This window comes from Gorilla gorilla, chromosome 6, assembly GCF_029281585.2.
Source record: "Gorilla gorilla gorilla isolate KB3781 chromosome 6, NHGRI_mGorGor1-v2.1_pri, whole genome shotgun sequence".
Classification (NCBI taxonomy): Eukaryota; Metazoa; Chordata; class Mammalia; order Primates; family Hominidae; genus Gorilla; species Gorilla gorilla.
In genome coordinates, this window is record NC_073230.2 from 158,511,843 (window position 1) to 158,528,950 (window position 17,108).

At 43.3% G+C, this 17,108-nt stretch overlaps 1 protein-coding gene across 1 annotated transcript in view; it reads right to left on the reverse strand.

The window, feature by feature from the left end:
* Positions 1–128: 128 nt before the first annotated feature.
* LOC101152909 (uncharacterized) overlaps positions 129–17,108 on the reverse strand; it is a 158,736-nt gene continuing 141,756 nt past the window's right edge. Inside the window, 5 exon segments of the mRNA XM_063708838.1 lie at positions 129–2,358; positions 3,843–3,921; positions 4,549–4,801; positions 5,780–5,995; positions 9,100–9,318. Of these exon segments, the coding sequence (XP_063564908.1) occupies positions 4,779–4,801; positions 5,780–5,995; positions 9,100–9,318 (458 nt within the window). The 3' untranslated portion in view covers positions 129–2,358; positions 3,843–3,921; positions 4,549–4,778.

Sequence of the window (17,108 nt, forward strand, 5' to 3'; positions counted from 1 at the left end):
ACCAGATGATCTCCTGGGCCGCAAAATTCAGCAAACACTTAGGAAGCAGATTCACCACGTACCAGTTATTAATCTGCAGTTTGTACCACTTGCTCGAGTCCAGTGATGCAGAACACTCACACAGCAAGTTAAGCAAAGCAACTTTATTCCTTACAGGCAGGCAAAGGACAACAGAAGCCTGGGATGTAGGGTGAACTGGTCCCCCAAGGCTCAGGAACCTGCCCAGGGCAGATGGAGTCTCACCTGTGTGTCCCACTTCACACTGCAGCTGAGGGACCCTGAACGCCCTCTGCTGTCAAGTTTTATACCCCAAGGGCAATTTGGATCACTGGGCTAAAGCGTTGCAGGACATCCTGTTCTAGGTGTGATGGGAACAGAGTCCAGGTTTAGGACAGTTCCTCCTTATCTCAGGACAACACTCCCAGTACATTCTCTAGTTATTCTGAGAACTACAACCAAGAAAAGAGGGAAGCACCGGGTTGGCCAAGGCCATCCGGAGACTTGTCCTGCTGGGTCATTTAAAAAGCTTTTCTAGGATAACGCTGGCTTTCCAAGTGGTTTTCCAAGCTGGTGTCTTTCCCACTGAGGAGAAGCTGTAGGCCTGTGGACTGCCAGGTAGGAGGAGGTTGGGGTTTAGAGGAAAGAGGAGAGCAGGAATGGGTTGTTTGCAGTGGGGCTGTTCCCATGGACTCACCAAGAAGAAATCGGGGTGCTGATGGGGCTGCACAAGTGCTTATCAGAAACAGCTGTAACAAGTGAGGGGTGCAACTGAAGGTACAGCATTTGCCTGCAGGCCAAGCGGTCTCTGGTTCAAATCCATGTGCCTCCCACCCCCCTTCAGTTTTCTACTTATTGAACAAAAGCCTTTTCACCTTGGGTCTATTATACTGGAATCTTCCTGCAAGGAGAGAAGAGAGGATAGACAGCATAGAGCTTTGCCAGGAAGCCTCTCTAGTTTCTTGTAGGCCCCAGTGAACTTCTCCAGGCGACTCTGTCCCCTCATTAACCCTTATCCTCAGAGCCTTGAAATGGGCCCAATTGTCCCATAGAACTGATGTTTATGGTTTCTCTTGAATAAACCTAGAAATTGACCCTCTCAGTCTTGAAACCCAAGGAGAAATTTCCATTTATGTCATCTGAATTCCTTTCTCAGGAAACCAGCCAGCAATCCTCCCAGACGGTATCAAGAAACTGAAATTTACCAGATCCCCACATCTGGAAAGTGAGAAGCCAGACCCCTCACCCATCATGATTCCCCAGGTGACCACCTGCTGCCTGTTGGCCAACTCCTCTTCCTTGCCCCTCCTTAATCCCTGTTTTCCGACATGTAGTTACATTTCTTCCCTGCTATATAAACCCCTAATTTTAGTCAGTTGATGACGATGGATTTGAGACTGATCTCCTGTTCACCCTGTCTGTAGCACCTGGATAAAGCCTTCTTCACTGACAATACTTGTCTCAGTGACTGGCTTTCTGTGAGATGAGCAGCAAGACCTAGATGGAAGCCCTGGTGTTTCCGCAACAGCCTTGCAACTTTCACTTTCCCTGTGGGAACGCTCATCTCGGCCATCCCCTGGAAGGGCGGGTAGGGAATTGACTCCTCTGGAATCCTCACCCCCAGGGACTGTGTAGCATAGGGCCTTGCCTGGAGCAGGTCCCATGGCTGCAGCTGCTCCACCCTGAGCTGCTCTGGCAGGGTCTATACAGAGTGAAGGAACTAAAGGAAGAGCGGTGAGGAGGGCTCCTAAGTGGCACAATGACTGCCAGGAAGTGGCTGTTATAGGCAGGGGTTTGCAAGCTACTTTCAGTCAGGAGGCCCCATACTATGCCCTGGGGCTACTTCCCTGCCCCTTGTGTGTTTATGAAGCCCCAGTATCTGCTTCATAAACACCAGATGTGCATGTGGGGGGCATCTGTTTCCCACCTGAGCAGACGCTCCCAGTGCCCACTGGGGTGAGTGAGCTGCAACGTCTTCTCAGGGAGGTGAACAAGGTGAAATGCTGTAACACTGACTGTTGGAATCTGGGAGAAAGACTGAAAGAGGCAGTGGTTTCCCTTGTGTCTGAATGAGTGCTCAATTATTCCTTGTGGCAGCATCCCGCGGATGATCAGCTGTTGCTTGCGGGCTTTGTTATTTCAAGTCAATAAAACCACATCCTTACCAATAGGGAGACATCTATTCAATTCCCTTCTGCAAGCAGTATCAGACTTCCACGTGTGGGTTCGCTGCCTCGTTTTATACTAGTTGAAATTCTTATTTGGGACTCGGGGGACCTCTCTTGCCCAGCATGCCCTGCTGGGCTCACTCCATTCAGTCTCTCCATGGAGTTAAAAGCAACAACAGCTAAAAGCAAAGATCTGAAACAAACAAAAAATAATAATTACTTTTTAAACAAAGAAAAAAAAAAGCAAAGATCTGAACCCAATTCTGCTTAATCCCTAGCAGATTTTTTCTCCCTGAACAAGAGTATAATAGTCCATAATAACATAAGTGTAGCTGCAATCTGCTTACTCCCATAAAATATTAGCCTAAGAGACAAACACTGCCACTTTCTAAGGTGCAAGTCAATTTCTTTTCAAGTTTTGAAGAGTGTAGAAGTTGGAGCCTCATGTAGGAAGCCTGGCCTTGCTCTTGCAGAGCTACAGGCAGAAGCCGTGCAGGCAGAAGGAGCCTCAGCAGAGGCCAGCATCAAGTGCGGGTCCTGGAGTGCCTGAGGACGGGGAGCGTGGGGAGTGGAGCAGGGAAGGTGGTGCAGGGAGTAGCAGGGGAACAGGATGCTAAAGATGGAAGGACTTTATAGTCACCACACAGAATTTGGTTCCATGCAGTGCAGCTCAGAGCTACCCTCCGTCCTTTTTCAGCTCTCCAGACTTCTTTTTCCCCTATGACTTCTACCCACCAACTTGCAGTCAGAAATGCGGATATAACTTTTGACTCCCCTGAAATGTAACTACTAACAGCCTACTGTTGACTGGAAGCCTTTCTGATAACATAAACAGTCAATGAACACATATTTTGTATGTTCTATGTGTTATATACTGTATTCTTAAAATAAAGCTAGAGAAAAGAAAATATTAAGAAAATCATAAGGGAAAATTTATTTCCTATGGAATAAGTAGAAGTGAAGTGAATCATCATAGAAGTCCTAATCTTTGTCATCTTCACAGAGTAGGCTGAAGAAGAAAAGAGGAGGGGTTGGTCTTACTGTCTTGGGGGCAGCAAAGACAGAAGACAATCTGTCTGTTAAGTGGACCCACAGTTCAAACCTGTGTTGTTCAAAGTCAACTGTAGTTTTACTTATAGACTTTACAGATTCAGGACCAGGCTTCCTGGGTCAAAGTAATAGGAAGTGCAGAACCACCTTTGCTGACTAAATGCAAGCCCAGATGAAGGGCGCTTGAACTGGAAGCAAGGCCTCCTGGTCTGCACTCAGCTACTGCACCCTGGCACTGGCACCTGGGCTGGCTGAGCAGTATCTCTGACTCTGGAAGCTGAGTCCCACGCTCTTGTTGCCTGCAGCTCTTTCTTCACACCCAGAGTGGCTCTGGTTTACTAGCAGGCCTGCTCCCCTGCTAAGAGGACACCTTGCTTCCCTTTCAGTCCCCTCTTCTGGCCATTTCAGCTGGCCCTCCTCAGCCTGAAGTCTTCAGCTCCTTGGAGGGCAGGTGGATAGAGAAGCTAGAATCACTTCCTCAGATCTCACTTGGGCTTTTCTGGTAGCTAGGGAGCTACTGTAATTTAAAAATCAGCTCACCCTCCGGGCGTGTCTCTCTGCAGTAGGTACGTGCTCTAAGAGGCGGTTTGTGCATGTGTTGCTGAAGGGGACTTAGGAAGTGCTTACCTTTATTCGAGATGATGGGGAATCTTCCAGACCAGGTATGACCACTGGGAAAAGTGACTGTCTGGAAAGCTGGGGTTGCCTAGAAACATATATGAAGGGGAAAGGTACTGTGACTTGGTGTTTGTTCCTCCCAGCAGGACCTGAATAATCCCTGGAGAGGGGGCTCTGCTGTTGGGCAGGCAGAGGACAGGATGCTCTGGCCCAGTGCAGCAAACCCTCCAGGGGCTGCAGGCCACCTCCACCCTAACATCAGCCTTGCTGCAGAGCCCCCTGCCTGTGCTGATGTGGGAAGGGGTCCTGATTAGGGAGTGTGAATAGTCCTGTAATTGGGAAGATCTAGAGTTGTGAAATAATGTTCATTTTTTGAAATTGTGGCTTTGGGTGAAATTCAAACATTGCAGAAAGGTGAGACCTAAACATGGTACTTATGCTGAGACTCTGCTTGGGGGGCCCACCTGAGCAGCCAGCCAGCCCCCACCCTGATGATATTGCCACTGGATTATAAGGCATGGAGTGTCTCAGGCTTATCACAGGTAGGGGTGAGAATAAAACAGGAGTCATGGGCTTTGCATGGAGATACAGAAATAATCAGACAACTGAGGTCTTTGAAGCCTCAAAAGGACTGTGACTTTGGACATCACTAACGAAGCTTTAGGACTCAGGCCTAGACCACCCCTTCTCTAGCAGGAGTTCATTGATAGCTGACCTGATCAATGGCTTCACTGTTCTTCTACAAACACCTGTACCATATCACTCGTAGTTTCCGATCACTAATCACTCAACATACTCCTATCTTTTATGGCCATTCTTTGTGCGTTTTTTCAGCTTCCCCCTCTGCTGTCGGCTCCTCTTCCCTTTCTTGGTGTCTGTTATGTTAACCATCTTGAAAAGAGAGAATCTGATTGGTTATTAACCCTGTGTGGGCAGAACTGCAGGTCACTGGTTCACTTGCATATTAGCTGGAAAGAGAGGAAAACGTCAAAGAAACTAATTAATATTCTGAGAGAAATATGAGAAAATATTCCATCTGTTAAACAAGACACATAAAAGGGTCAATTATAGAACAGATAACTTAGAAATTAAGAAAAAAGGATAGAAGATATAAAAAATTAAATAGAAAGTTTGAAAAATAAAGCTGAGGCAGCTTCCCAGAAAGTAAAATAAAACAAAAAGACAAAGGAAAAGATAGTAAGAGAGATAAAAATAAGAAAGTTAGAGGTTAAAACCAAGATGTGTAAAAACCAACTAACAGGCTTGGCACTGTGGCTCACACCTATAATCCCAGCACTTTGGGAGTTCCAGGTAGGAGGATCACTTGAGGCCAAGAGTTGAAGACCAGCCTGGACAACATGGTGAGATCCCTGTTTCTACAAAGAAAAAAAAAAATCAGCTGGTCATCGTGGGGTGTGTCAGTAAGCCTAGCCATTCAGGAGGCTAAGGTGGGAGGATTGCTTGAGGTCAGAGGTTCAAGTTTATGGTGAGCAAGACACTGTCTCGAAACAAACAAAAACTAATACAAGTCCCAGAAAGAGAACATGATGGAAAGGACATTATACAAGAACATTACCTTTCGTAATGAAAGGACTTGGCTATGCATTAGAAAAGATACTCCAGATGCCCAACAAAATGAATAAAAAATTATCTTCATCGAGTACATCATAGTGTGATTATAGAATACCAGGACAAAAAGGAAGATCTTCAAAACTTAAAGAGTGAAAGAAACAGGTGATATACAAAAGATAGAGGATCACAATGGCACTTGACTTTTCTATAGCAATACTAGGCACCAGAAGATAACAGAAACAATCCTTCACAATATGAAGGATTATAAGTTGAAACTAGAAATCTATGTCTGTCCAGACTGCTAATCAAGTGTGTAGGTGGAATTATGGACATTTTGAGGCATGCAAGGTCTTAAAAAATTCACCTGTACTCACCATTCCCAGAAAACAACTGGAGGACATCCTCTGCCAAAATGAGGAAGTAAATTAAGAAACATTCAAGACACGGAATCCAGGAGAAAGGGACTTGCACACAGGAGACGAGAGATGGAAAGAATGTCCTGGTGAGGGTGGAGGAAGTCCCGGGGCATGGGCTGAGCAGCAGGCTTTCCAGGGCAACCAGAACAAACAGAGCAGGAAGCCAGAGATCTACTGGAAAACAAGAAGTGAAAATGTTAATTATGTAACAGCTTTTACAGTGTGGTGAACTGACTTGACAGGCATTTCATGGAGCAATGAAAGTTTGTGGAAAACCGTAGATATTCCAAGAAAACCAAGCAGTTGAAAATGTGAGGCTATCAGTAACTTGAGGGGAAAAAAAGTTCCATCAGAACTCTTAGTTCATCTTAGGATTATGTACATTGGCCATAAACACTATTAACTAATCATAATAATTAAAACATGGAAGATAAAATTGAACAGAAAGTTAATATATAGCATTTTATCTGAGAAGTTGATATATAGTAGGTATATTGGAAAACAGAAAAGAAGGCACATGAGTGATAATCCTCACCTACAAAAATAAGTCAGCTAATGATGTCTAAATTTGATTAAATTAGACATACCATGACATATTTATATTACTTAAAATTATAGAGGCAAATAGACTAGAAGAAACAGCCAAAAGGGTGGAGAGTGGCTGCCTCTGGGTGGCAAGAGGAAAATACAAAGGACTGAGGTTTCTTTTATTATAAGCTTTAAAAGCAATATTTGACTTTCAAAAATAGTTGCACAAGATACTTAGACAAAAACAAAAATATATGTAAGGTTTAAAATAGCCATGCACTGAGAATGGGGGTGTAGTTCAGGGTAGAGCTTTCCACACTAGCAGCGGAGTTTTCTGGCCAAAACCTGGAGGAGCTGTGTGGTCCTCATGCTATGTTGTCTCCATGATGCTTCCCAGGACTACTCTCTGATCCATGTCAGGGCCTGGGAACTTCCCTGTTTCATGAACTGGATTTAATGGACAGATTCCAGATTGAGAGATCTTCAGATGTCGGTATTGCATGTCTCAATTTGTGTCTCCAAACTGCTATTTTGTAGTGTAACAAGAAGAAATCAGATATGTAGACCTAAAGGCTGTTCCAGCAGTAAACGGAAACACTCCTCCCAGCTGCTCCTGTCACCACAAACTGAGGGAGGGCAAGGAGATGTGCCGGCATGTGAGCAGGGTCCAGGGTTTGGGAATTGGGGATGGACTTTTCTGGGGTGAGTTTGTGGTAAAAACAGTTGCTGGTCTTACTCTCTCAAAGTAAGCAGGAACTTTCAATGTGCTGTAGGACTGCTGGGTGTGATTACCAACATGAAAGGTGGTTATTAGACACTTATGACAAGCAGAGCGTATAGCTCAGGGGTAGAGCATTTGACTGCAGATCAAGAGATCCCCGGTTCAAATCTGGGTGCCCCCTACTGCACTTTTTCTATTCATACAAGCTGTTAGGTTCTTCACAGAAGCTGTTGGTCATATTCCAGTTTCTTTTCATTCATTCTGCCTATGATTTTCCCTGGAACTGGAAGCTACAGCTCAGGCCTACCCAGCTGCAACCTGCCACCATGCATAACTTCTTTTCATCTCTTCCAGCACCAGTTCCACGGGTATCCCTCATATTATTGGTATTCATGGTATCTAGCTCCCTGCTCCCCCTATAGATGTAATTTCTCAAGCTGTGATGCAGTATGCTTCTGGGTTTTTCCAGGGCAGACCAGAGAGTAGTACTGCAGCAGGCTCCCCAGAAACAGACGGGGAATGGTACCCCAAGTTATCACTCTCCTGGCTCCTTCCCACAGCAGCAGTTTGGTGCACTGGAGTGGTGGCCAGACCTGGGGAGACACATCACAGCACACAGCATTCCCATGGAGGGCAGATGTTTCCCCTGGAGAATTGCTCCCACGCCAGAGCTCACTCACACCCTTGCTTCAACCTTGTAGGCCAAAAGCCTGGCTCAGCTACTCTAACAAGGGAGACAGAGGCTCTGCAGTGCTGCCCCTACGACCAAACTCCTGTAGCTCTGCGGCTGCATGTGAATTACAGCCCACTCTGTGACTGTGGCCCAAGGCTTGGAGGTGGGGGATTAGACTCAAGAGTCTGTTCGTATGAGATGATTGGGAATTCCAACTTTGTTCTGTGGGCCACAGGGAGTCCTGTGTGCTGCAATGAAGAACCAGATCAGGTCCTTTGTCTAAGGAGGTCATTTAGGAGACATTACAGATACTGGTTTGGAGTTTGCCAAAAGACAAGAACAGGAACTGGTGTTATTTTTTGAACACCTACTATGCCCTACTATGTGCTAATATCATGCTAGGCAGTTTATCATCAGTTATCATATTTGTCCACTCTGTCTTTATTGCAGGAAAAAGGAATTTGGGCTGGGAGGTCAGATTGGAATCTGTGGACTGTTTTGGAGACCAGTGGCCGGCTCTTGGGTTAACCCCAAAAAACAATGGGAAATGGCTGGGGGTTCCACAGGCAGCCTCCATCCTTTTCTCCTGTTCACGGCTCCACCCAGAGACAGGACTGGTGAGCTGCAGAGCTGAGGGAAGGTGTCTAGCTGTGAATCAGGTCTGGCAGCTTCCAGAAAGTCAGTCCTAGAGGGAAGCCATTATTTAATTTTACAAAGCTGAGTGCTCCCACACTGATGAAAGGTATTAACTAGGTAACCTCAGTGTGCCATGGGGGTATAGCTCAGGGCTAGAGCTTTTTGACTGTAGAGCAAGAGGTCCCTGGTTCAAATCCAGGTTCTCCCTTCTGTTAAGTTTAATTTTGGTAGCGAACTTTATCCACATACATCTTAGATTGGCATGGGCCACACTGATGTTCCTTCTATCTGTATGGGGTTTACCTCCTCAATCCATTGTAATCATCCAGATGCCCTGAAGGCTTCCTCGTCTTGGAATCCCCCACCTCATTAGTACAGTGCACTCAAAGCAGGTCTCAGGAATTGCTCAGTAGATAGCACTTCCAACCTCCCTAGCCACTCCCTCCATGCTCCTCCCCTCCAGACCCTCTCTCTACCTTCCATCCCATACTCCTGGTCAAGGAGAAATGGTGCTTGTTTTGGTCCAGAGCCAGCCACAGAGTGCAGAGCTGCATTTCTGAATTCTTAGAATTGGCAAGCTAAGGTTTGAGGGGTAGGGACTTCAGTCTCATGAGGCTGTGCTAACAAGGACAAGTACAACCTGGAGGGGAATACTTGAGGAGGCTGAGGCTGTCAGGAGAGTCACAGTTGAGTCACAGTCATTTACTCATTGAATGTCACCTATTGAAGAGGTGCCAAGCAGTTTGCCCCGCTCTGGAATTACGAAGATCACGTGTTCCTTGCATACATCTGGCAGCAGTGGGAAAACCTCAGAAGTTCCTGTGGGATGTCTGATTTCTATTCCAAGAGGCAGGCCCTCCTGGATGCTTGCTGGGGCGTGTGAGGTGAGCGACAACTCGCATAAGTTACTCAATCTCTGCTGGGCCTCAGTTTCTGCATCTGTCAAATGGAAGACAATAATCGTACCACCTCAGAGGTTTTCTTGGTGAGGGTTTAGAGCACACAGAACAATGCCTGGCTGTGTCTGGTGGCTCATGCCTATAATCCCAGCACTTTGGAAGGCCGAGGCAGGCAGATCACCTGAGGCCAGGAGTTTGAGAGCAGCCTGGCCAACATGGCGAAACCCCGTCTCTAATAAAAATACAAAAGTTAGCCAGGCATGGTGGCGGGTGCCTGTAATAACAGCTACTCAGGAGGCTGAGGCATGAGAATCACTCAAACCCAGGAGGCAGAGGTTGCAGTGAGCCAAGACTGTGCCACTGCCCTCCAGCCTGGTTGACAGAGGGAGACTCTGTCTCAAAAACAAAACAAACAAACAAACAAAAAAACCACTAAAAAAACAGTAAGGAGTCGGCATGGAGATTTGAAACAGAGAGATTTTTTAGTCTGTAGTCTCATGCACTAGATCCAAGCCGTTGACATGTCACTCAACAGGTGAATGACTGTATTTTTCTGACTAGTCCCTTACCTCCCTTCCCCTCCTCTCCCTTGTCTTCCCTTTCCTTTTTCCTTACCTCTCCTTTTCTTCTTTCAAGAGTCTCACACTCAGCTCAGGTCCAGCTCAGACTGGAGTACAGTGCCATGATCACAGCTCACTGCAGCCTCCAACTCCTGGGCTCCAGCAATCCTCCCACCTCAGCCTCCTGAATAGCTAGGACTACAGGCACGAGCAACCATGCCCAGCGAATTGTTTTTAATTTTTAATTTTTTATAGAGACAGAGGTCTCACTCTGTCACCCAAACTACAGTGCAGTGGTATAGGTCACGGCTTACTGTACCCTCAAACTTTTGGGCTCAAGCAATCCTCCTGCCTCAATCTCCCTAGTAGGTAGGACTACAAGCCCGTGCCACATGTTCAGCTCATTTTTTTATTTTTTAATTAATAGAGATGGGGTCCTGCTGTTTCCCAGGCTAGTCTAGGCCTAGCCATCTCAAGCAATCCTCCCGTCTCAGCTTCCCAACAGCTGGGATTACAGGCATGAGAAACCACACCCAGCCATAACTAGTATTTCTTCAGTGTTGAAACCACAGCTATGACATTGCCATCTTACATCAGCAGGGTTGACCCACCCCACTGAAAATGTGTCTCTCTTCCTGCTGCCTACTCCCCTTCCACCAAGGCCACGGAACCCTCAGCCAGCAGCCCTGCAGCCTCCTCTCCCTCATCTTTCTCCCTCTGGGTGAGAACAAAACTCCAGAGAGCTATTGACCTATACAGAGTCAGCAGTCAATCCCCTCAATTAAATTTCTCAAATATTTAGTAATCAGGAGGCCAGTCTTTGTGGGAGGATACAGAGATGAGTGAAATCTAGCACAAGTCATCCCTGTTCTCTCTTAGAAGCTCTCAATCTAGTGAGAAAAAGTGATGTGCAACAAAAAATGATATTAGCTGTGATAGAAAGCAGTGTGGACTACAGCCAGGATACCTCCGGGTGTGGACTTAGTGACAGCTCTGCAGACAGTGAGTGTCAGTGGGGTCTTGAAGGTGAGTGTGTGGGAAGGGCATGCCAGCCAGAAAACGCAGAGGAACAAAGATGCAACGTTGTTGCAGTGCTTTCTGGGTCTAAAAGAAAGACCCAGGTGTGTGTGCCTGGGTGTGTGTGCACCTGTATGTGTTCATGCTTGCAGGTGTGCCTGCTTGCATATGGAGTAGATTGGAAGTGTTTGTGTGATGAGTGTGCAGAGCAGGGGGTGGGAAGACTGTGACTGCAGCCTAAGGCTTGGAAGCGGGTGACTAGACTCAAGACTCTGCACGTATGAGATGTTTTGGAATTCCAACCGTTCTTTTTTTGAGATGGAGTCTCACTCTGTCACCCAGGCTGGAGTTCACTGGTGCATTCTCAACTCACTGCAACCTCCGCCTCCCGGGTTCAAGTGATTCTCCTGCCTCAGCCTCCCGAGTAGCTGGGATCACAGGCTTGTGCCACCACACATGGCAAATTTTTATATTTTTAGTAGAGACGGGGTTTCACCATGTTGGCCAGGTTGGTCTCGAACTCCTGACCTCAGGTGATCTACCCACCTCGGCCTCCAAAGTGCTGGGATTACAGGCGTGAACCACCGTGACCGGCTGAATTCTGAGTTTGTTCTGTGGGTTACAGGAGTCCTGTGCTCTAAAATGAAGCAACCAGGTCAGGTCATTTGTTTCAGGAGGTCATTTTGGAGACACTACAGAGAATGATTTAGAGTTTCCCAAAAGACAAGGACAGGAAATGGTGTTATTTTCAGAAACCCTGTTATGTGCTAATATCACACTAGGCAGTTTATCATAAGTTATATTTGTCATAAGAAATGTTATCTGTGTTTAAGAAGAAGAAACTGAAGCTTATAGAGTTAATTACCCTGCCCAGTGACACAGAGTAAGGAAAGGAATGCAGAGGAGAAAAAGGGATTCCAGAGAAACTTTCAAGATAAAATATGTAGGACTTGGTGACTGATCAGATGTAAAGGCTGAGGAAAATGTGAGAAAGAAGAGTCGAGAAATAAAAATTTCTTTTTTTCCAGAGAGAAATATAGCAGTAGCTACAAGGGAAAGTGGGCAATCTAACCTAACTTAGGATAGAGACTGAGCATGCTTTGGGTGGGGGAAGCAAGGAGATTGAGAAAGAACACAATCAATTCAGTTATAGAGACAAGAGTACAGATGGGGTGATTTGCTTTGGAAGGAAAGAGGAGAATGTTTTCTCTGAGACAGAAGGGAAGGGACTGAGAACAGATGAAGAGAGATGTCTCTGTGGTAGGGTGGGAAGCCGAGGAGCTGAGGTATGGCAGCTTTGATTCTCTCTGTAAAGCAGAGGGAACGCATCGCAAGGACAGAGTGTGGGGAGACAGCAGGTCACTGATGAGCCTGCAGTCCGAGCAGAGGGACTTGGACAGTGCGAAGAGGAGGAGTGTCATTTTGTTGGAGCTGGAATGGGGTGCCACTCCTCTCTGGAGTCCACCTCTCAATGGGCACTGAGAACACTGATGTCCCCAGATACACTTGTCCCTGCCTAGGTTAACACAAAGAGAGTGCCAATGATTGTACTCTCCAGCTCTTTATGTTTTCATTCTATGCAGATCCTGGCCCAAGGTGTCTAGGTCACTCTCAGGAGTAGACCAGGTTACTGGTTTCCTCGTGTACAGCCCAGTTCTACTTTCTGTCAGTCACACATTAACCATCTTTTGGGTGATCCCCTCAGCAGAGGAATCCATTCGCTCAGGGGACTCTTGCAGATTTTTACCAGTTAATTCCAGGCTTGGCTGTGGTAGGAATCTCACCTCTAAACTGTGAGGATCTCTTTCTACAGTGTCCACAAGAAGACCGTAAAGGAGATAAAAAGAAACTAGAACCTGCCGGACAAAGATAGGAAATTTAATCAAAAGTGTTACCAGTATGAACATGGAATATAATCCATTAAATTCCCTACTTAAAACACAAAAAAATTCACTGGATTAAAAAAAATTGTATCTTGTTCACAAGAGAGGATACAGAAATGTTAAAAATAAAAGAACAGGAAAAGATATCTGTATCTATAACAACTACATATAATGTAGCTATAGTAAGTAATAGAGAAAATAGTTTTTGAGGCCTGAAGCATTACCACGGATAAAGAGAGTCATTTTGCATTGACAGAAAGTTCAATTCACCAAAAAGAGTAATTCTAAATTTGGTATACCTAATAACATAGCCTCAAAATATAATAAGCAAAAATAAACAAAATTGAAAAAGAGAAATGGATAAACCTCCGCTGGATCTTTCATGTGAGAGATCTTAAAAACCCTCGTGAATTTGTAAACAAGCAACAAGCACACATAGTATCAAAAGGACACAGATGATTTGGACAACATGACTAACAAAACTGACCTGTTTAACATGTAAAGAATCTTGCACTTAAATGCAGAATATGCATTTTTTCCAAGCACACGTGGAACACTGACAAACATGAGTTGTATACTGAACCACAAAGCCAGTCTTAACAAATTCCAAAGTATTGAAATCATAGAGCATGTTTTCTGACAAAAATAAAATTAAGCTAGAAATTAGTAACATCAAATAACTAACAAATGCAACAAACATTAGAAAATCTTTGTGTTTAGAAACTAAAAATTCTACATATAAATAACCCATGGGTCAAAGAATAAATTGTAATAGGAATTATAAAATATTTTGAACTAAATGATGAAAATACTAGATATTAAAATTTATCAGTTGCAGCTCTAGAGTACTTAGATGGCAATTTACAGCCTTAATGCATCTCTAGTATTATAGAAACAAAAGGTTAAAATGAACAAACTAAGCATCTCTCCCAAAAGGCATGAATAATAGTAAAATGAATCCAAGGAAAAAATAAGGGAGAAAGTAATACATTAATTAATGAAAGCACAAATTAATTAAGTAGAAAACACACAAGAGAGAGGGTCAATGAAGCTAAAGTTGTTCTTTGAAACAAACAATAAAAGTAATAACCCAGACAAGATTGACAAAGTAATACTAATAACCAATATCAGGAGAGAAAAGGATGCATTATTATAGTTCCCCCAAAATTAAAAACATTGTAAGATATTATTATGAGCAATTTTATGCCAATGAAATGTAATATTTACATGGCATGGAAAAGTTTCTAGAAAAGTAAAACTTACATGAAGAGAGAAATTCTTTGTCTGCTTGATGGTCTTGGCTCTCTCTCCCTTCTCGTTAATCTACTTTAGTTTAGCAGTACTAAACTGGTTCAAAGGAAAAAAATACAATTTTTTAGCTGATACAGGTGCCATTATGCCAACCTCATAAGCACTTGGTGGCAATGCTCCACATTCTCCTGTCTAGCAGCAAGGCTGATTCTTTTGCCAAGAAGCTTCTACTATTAAGTATTCCCTCCAAACTTCCCTGTAAATATCTGATGTGGCACAGAGAAAGAATGTCTCTTCTGGAGTACTTGCTACCGTGTGTCTAACTGTGTCCAGCTCAAGAACATGTTTCCTTGAAATAAAGAGAGTTTGGGAAGTTGCAGACATTCTGATGCATTGTTTGTAACTTTTCCCAAATAAATCTTACTTTATGCTTATACTAGTGGTATTTGTCCTCAACATCTGGCTTAATTTTATCAAAATTGACACAAGAAGAAGTAAAAATCATGACTAATCATGGAACAATTAAGGAACTTGTATTTACAATGAAACATTTTGCCATTAAAAAAGTAACAAAAAACTTCCAGGCACAGATAGTTTAAACACTTGTTATACCAAACACTTGTTATACCAATCACTTCAGAAAGAAATGATGTAAGTCTTAGACACTTCTGGAGAATAGAAAACTAAAAGCAGCAGTCCCTTTCCCACCTCATTTTATGAGGTTAAACTTATTATAAAAAATAACAAAGACAATGTAAGAGAACAGGCCAATCTCACATATTAATATAGAATAGACTTTAAAAACCATAAGCAAAACTATTAATAAATCAAAGCCAGCATTACATAAAAAATAACACATAATAACCAAATTAAGATCATTTCAGAATGTAAGCTTGACTTAACATTAGAAAAATCTATTACTGTAATTCACCACACTATAGGATATAGCAAATGCTGTTGCTGCCCCACTGATATTCCTTCAGAACTTATCAGTTCTGTGCATGCAGGCCCCAATTTCAACTGTCAGCACCTGTAACTTTATGTCTGAGGGCATTCTCAGGCTGCCCAAACATATAACAGGCTGAAAGTACCAAATAATTAGGACCCAACCTTCGAAAGCAACCCTCTACCGATGACTGATAGCAGTAGATGGAGAAATACACAAGTTGCCTTGTTCTTTTGGAGAGGATAACCCTCAAGCATGTTATACATCTTACAAAGTCCCCAACGGTATTAAGCTCCAGTTGCCTATAATGGTAACTTGTCCAATATCCCACTGTGAAAGTTGTCAGAATGAAAACGGAGTCACTTGTGTTAAAACCCGACAAATGGAGCCAGGGAAGGCCACAAATGTAGAGCTTTTATATATGAATTCCTGATAACAAGAACTATCACAAAAGACTCTGTAAAAACCACAACCTTGCACAAAGGCCATTGTAACCTTACACACTCACAAAAAATACTTCTGCAAGGACATCTGCCCAGCAAAAGCCTGACCAGCCTTGGACTGTTGCCACCCTTGTTACTGATTGCTATAGCCAGGAATTATTTCTCCAAAACAATTTATATAATCCTTCTCATTTTGCCTTTAAAAACTTTCCCTTACTATGACCTCCTCAAAAACACACATAGTTTACTGTGACACCTGTATTCCCATTGCCAATGCTCATTCCCTAAATAAATATAATTTCCTTTCAGAGAGCTTCCGTCTGTTATTTAGGTTAACACCACCTTTTATTGGCTTCTTTCCTTTCTCTGACTTCCCACTCCTTACTGGTGTTTCCTGAACTTCTCTCCCAAATAAACTACTTGCTCTTAAATTCTAGTTTCAGGGTCTGCTTCTAAAGAAATCCAAGCTAAGACAACAGATTAAAGGAAAAAAATCATGTCATTAAAATAGATGAAGAAAAACATCTAATCAAATTCAACACATCTTCATGATGTGTCTACCTAAAACATAAAAAGAAATCTTATTTAATGGTGGGATGGTGAAAGCTTTCAATTGAAAACTGAAAGCAAGACAAAAGTGTTCTTAAAGGAGAAATGGAAACTGAATTGAGGAGCAAAAGGCTATCAAAATTCACCAAATATATTTTTTAAATAAATGAACTAAGACATTCCAGAAATGAAAAGTACCAATGTTTTCCTTTTTATTTACTTTTAATTGAAATACAACTCACAGTAAGGTACAGAAATCTTCAACGTACAGCTCAATTAATTTGTACACATACATACCTATGTACCCACCTCCCAAATCAAGATACAGAAAATTTCTAGCACCTCAGAGGGCCCCCTGGGTCCCCTTCCCAATTACCCTCTCTCCCGAAAAGGTAACACTATTCTATCACCATGGACTAGTCTTGCCTGTTCTTGATTTTATATACTGGAATCATACATAGTTACTCCTTTGAAACTGTTTTCTTTCACTCAATCTTATGTCTATAGGATTTATCTGTGTTTTTCCACTGTAATGGTACTCTGTCCTTTTAAAAACTCTGTTTGGGATTCCATTGTATGACTAGACCATGACTTATTTACCTATCCTACTGTTCATGGACATTTGTTTCCAGTTTGGGACTATTAAAAGAAATGCTGCCATGAACATTCTTGCATGTACATATACATTCTCTGATGTCTGTATCAAGGAATATAACTGTTGAGGAAGAGGGTGTTTCTATTTTTACTTTTAGCCAATAATGTCAGACGGTTTTCTAAAGTGGATACAGCAAATGACACTACCACTAGCAGGGGATGAGAGTTACTACGGTTCCACATACCATCACTGAGTAACATCAGTCTCTTTCATTTTAACCAACCTAGCAACAATTCTAGCAATAGTTCACTGTGGTTTAACTTGCACCTTTCTAGACTCATGAGGTTTGAGCATCTTTTACTAGGCTTATTGGTCGCTTGGATGTCCAGTTGTATGAAGTAACTGCTCGAGTCTCTTCATCATTTTTCTACCGAGTTGTGTATTTTTAATTGTCTTGTGCAATTCTTTATATATTTTGGGTATAAACCCTTCATCAGTTATGTGCAATAGATACCCTCTCCTGCTGTATGAGGTTTTATTTTCTTACTTGTGTTTATTGGCTCTCATGAATGTCAGCTGATTTCCC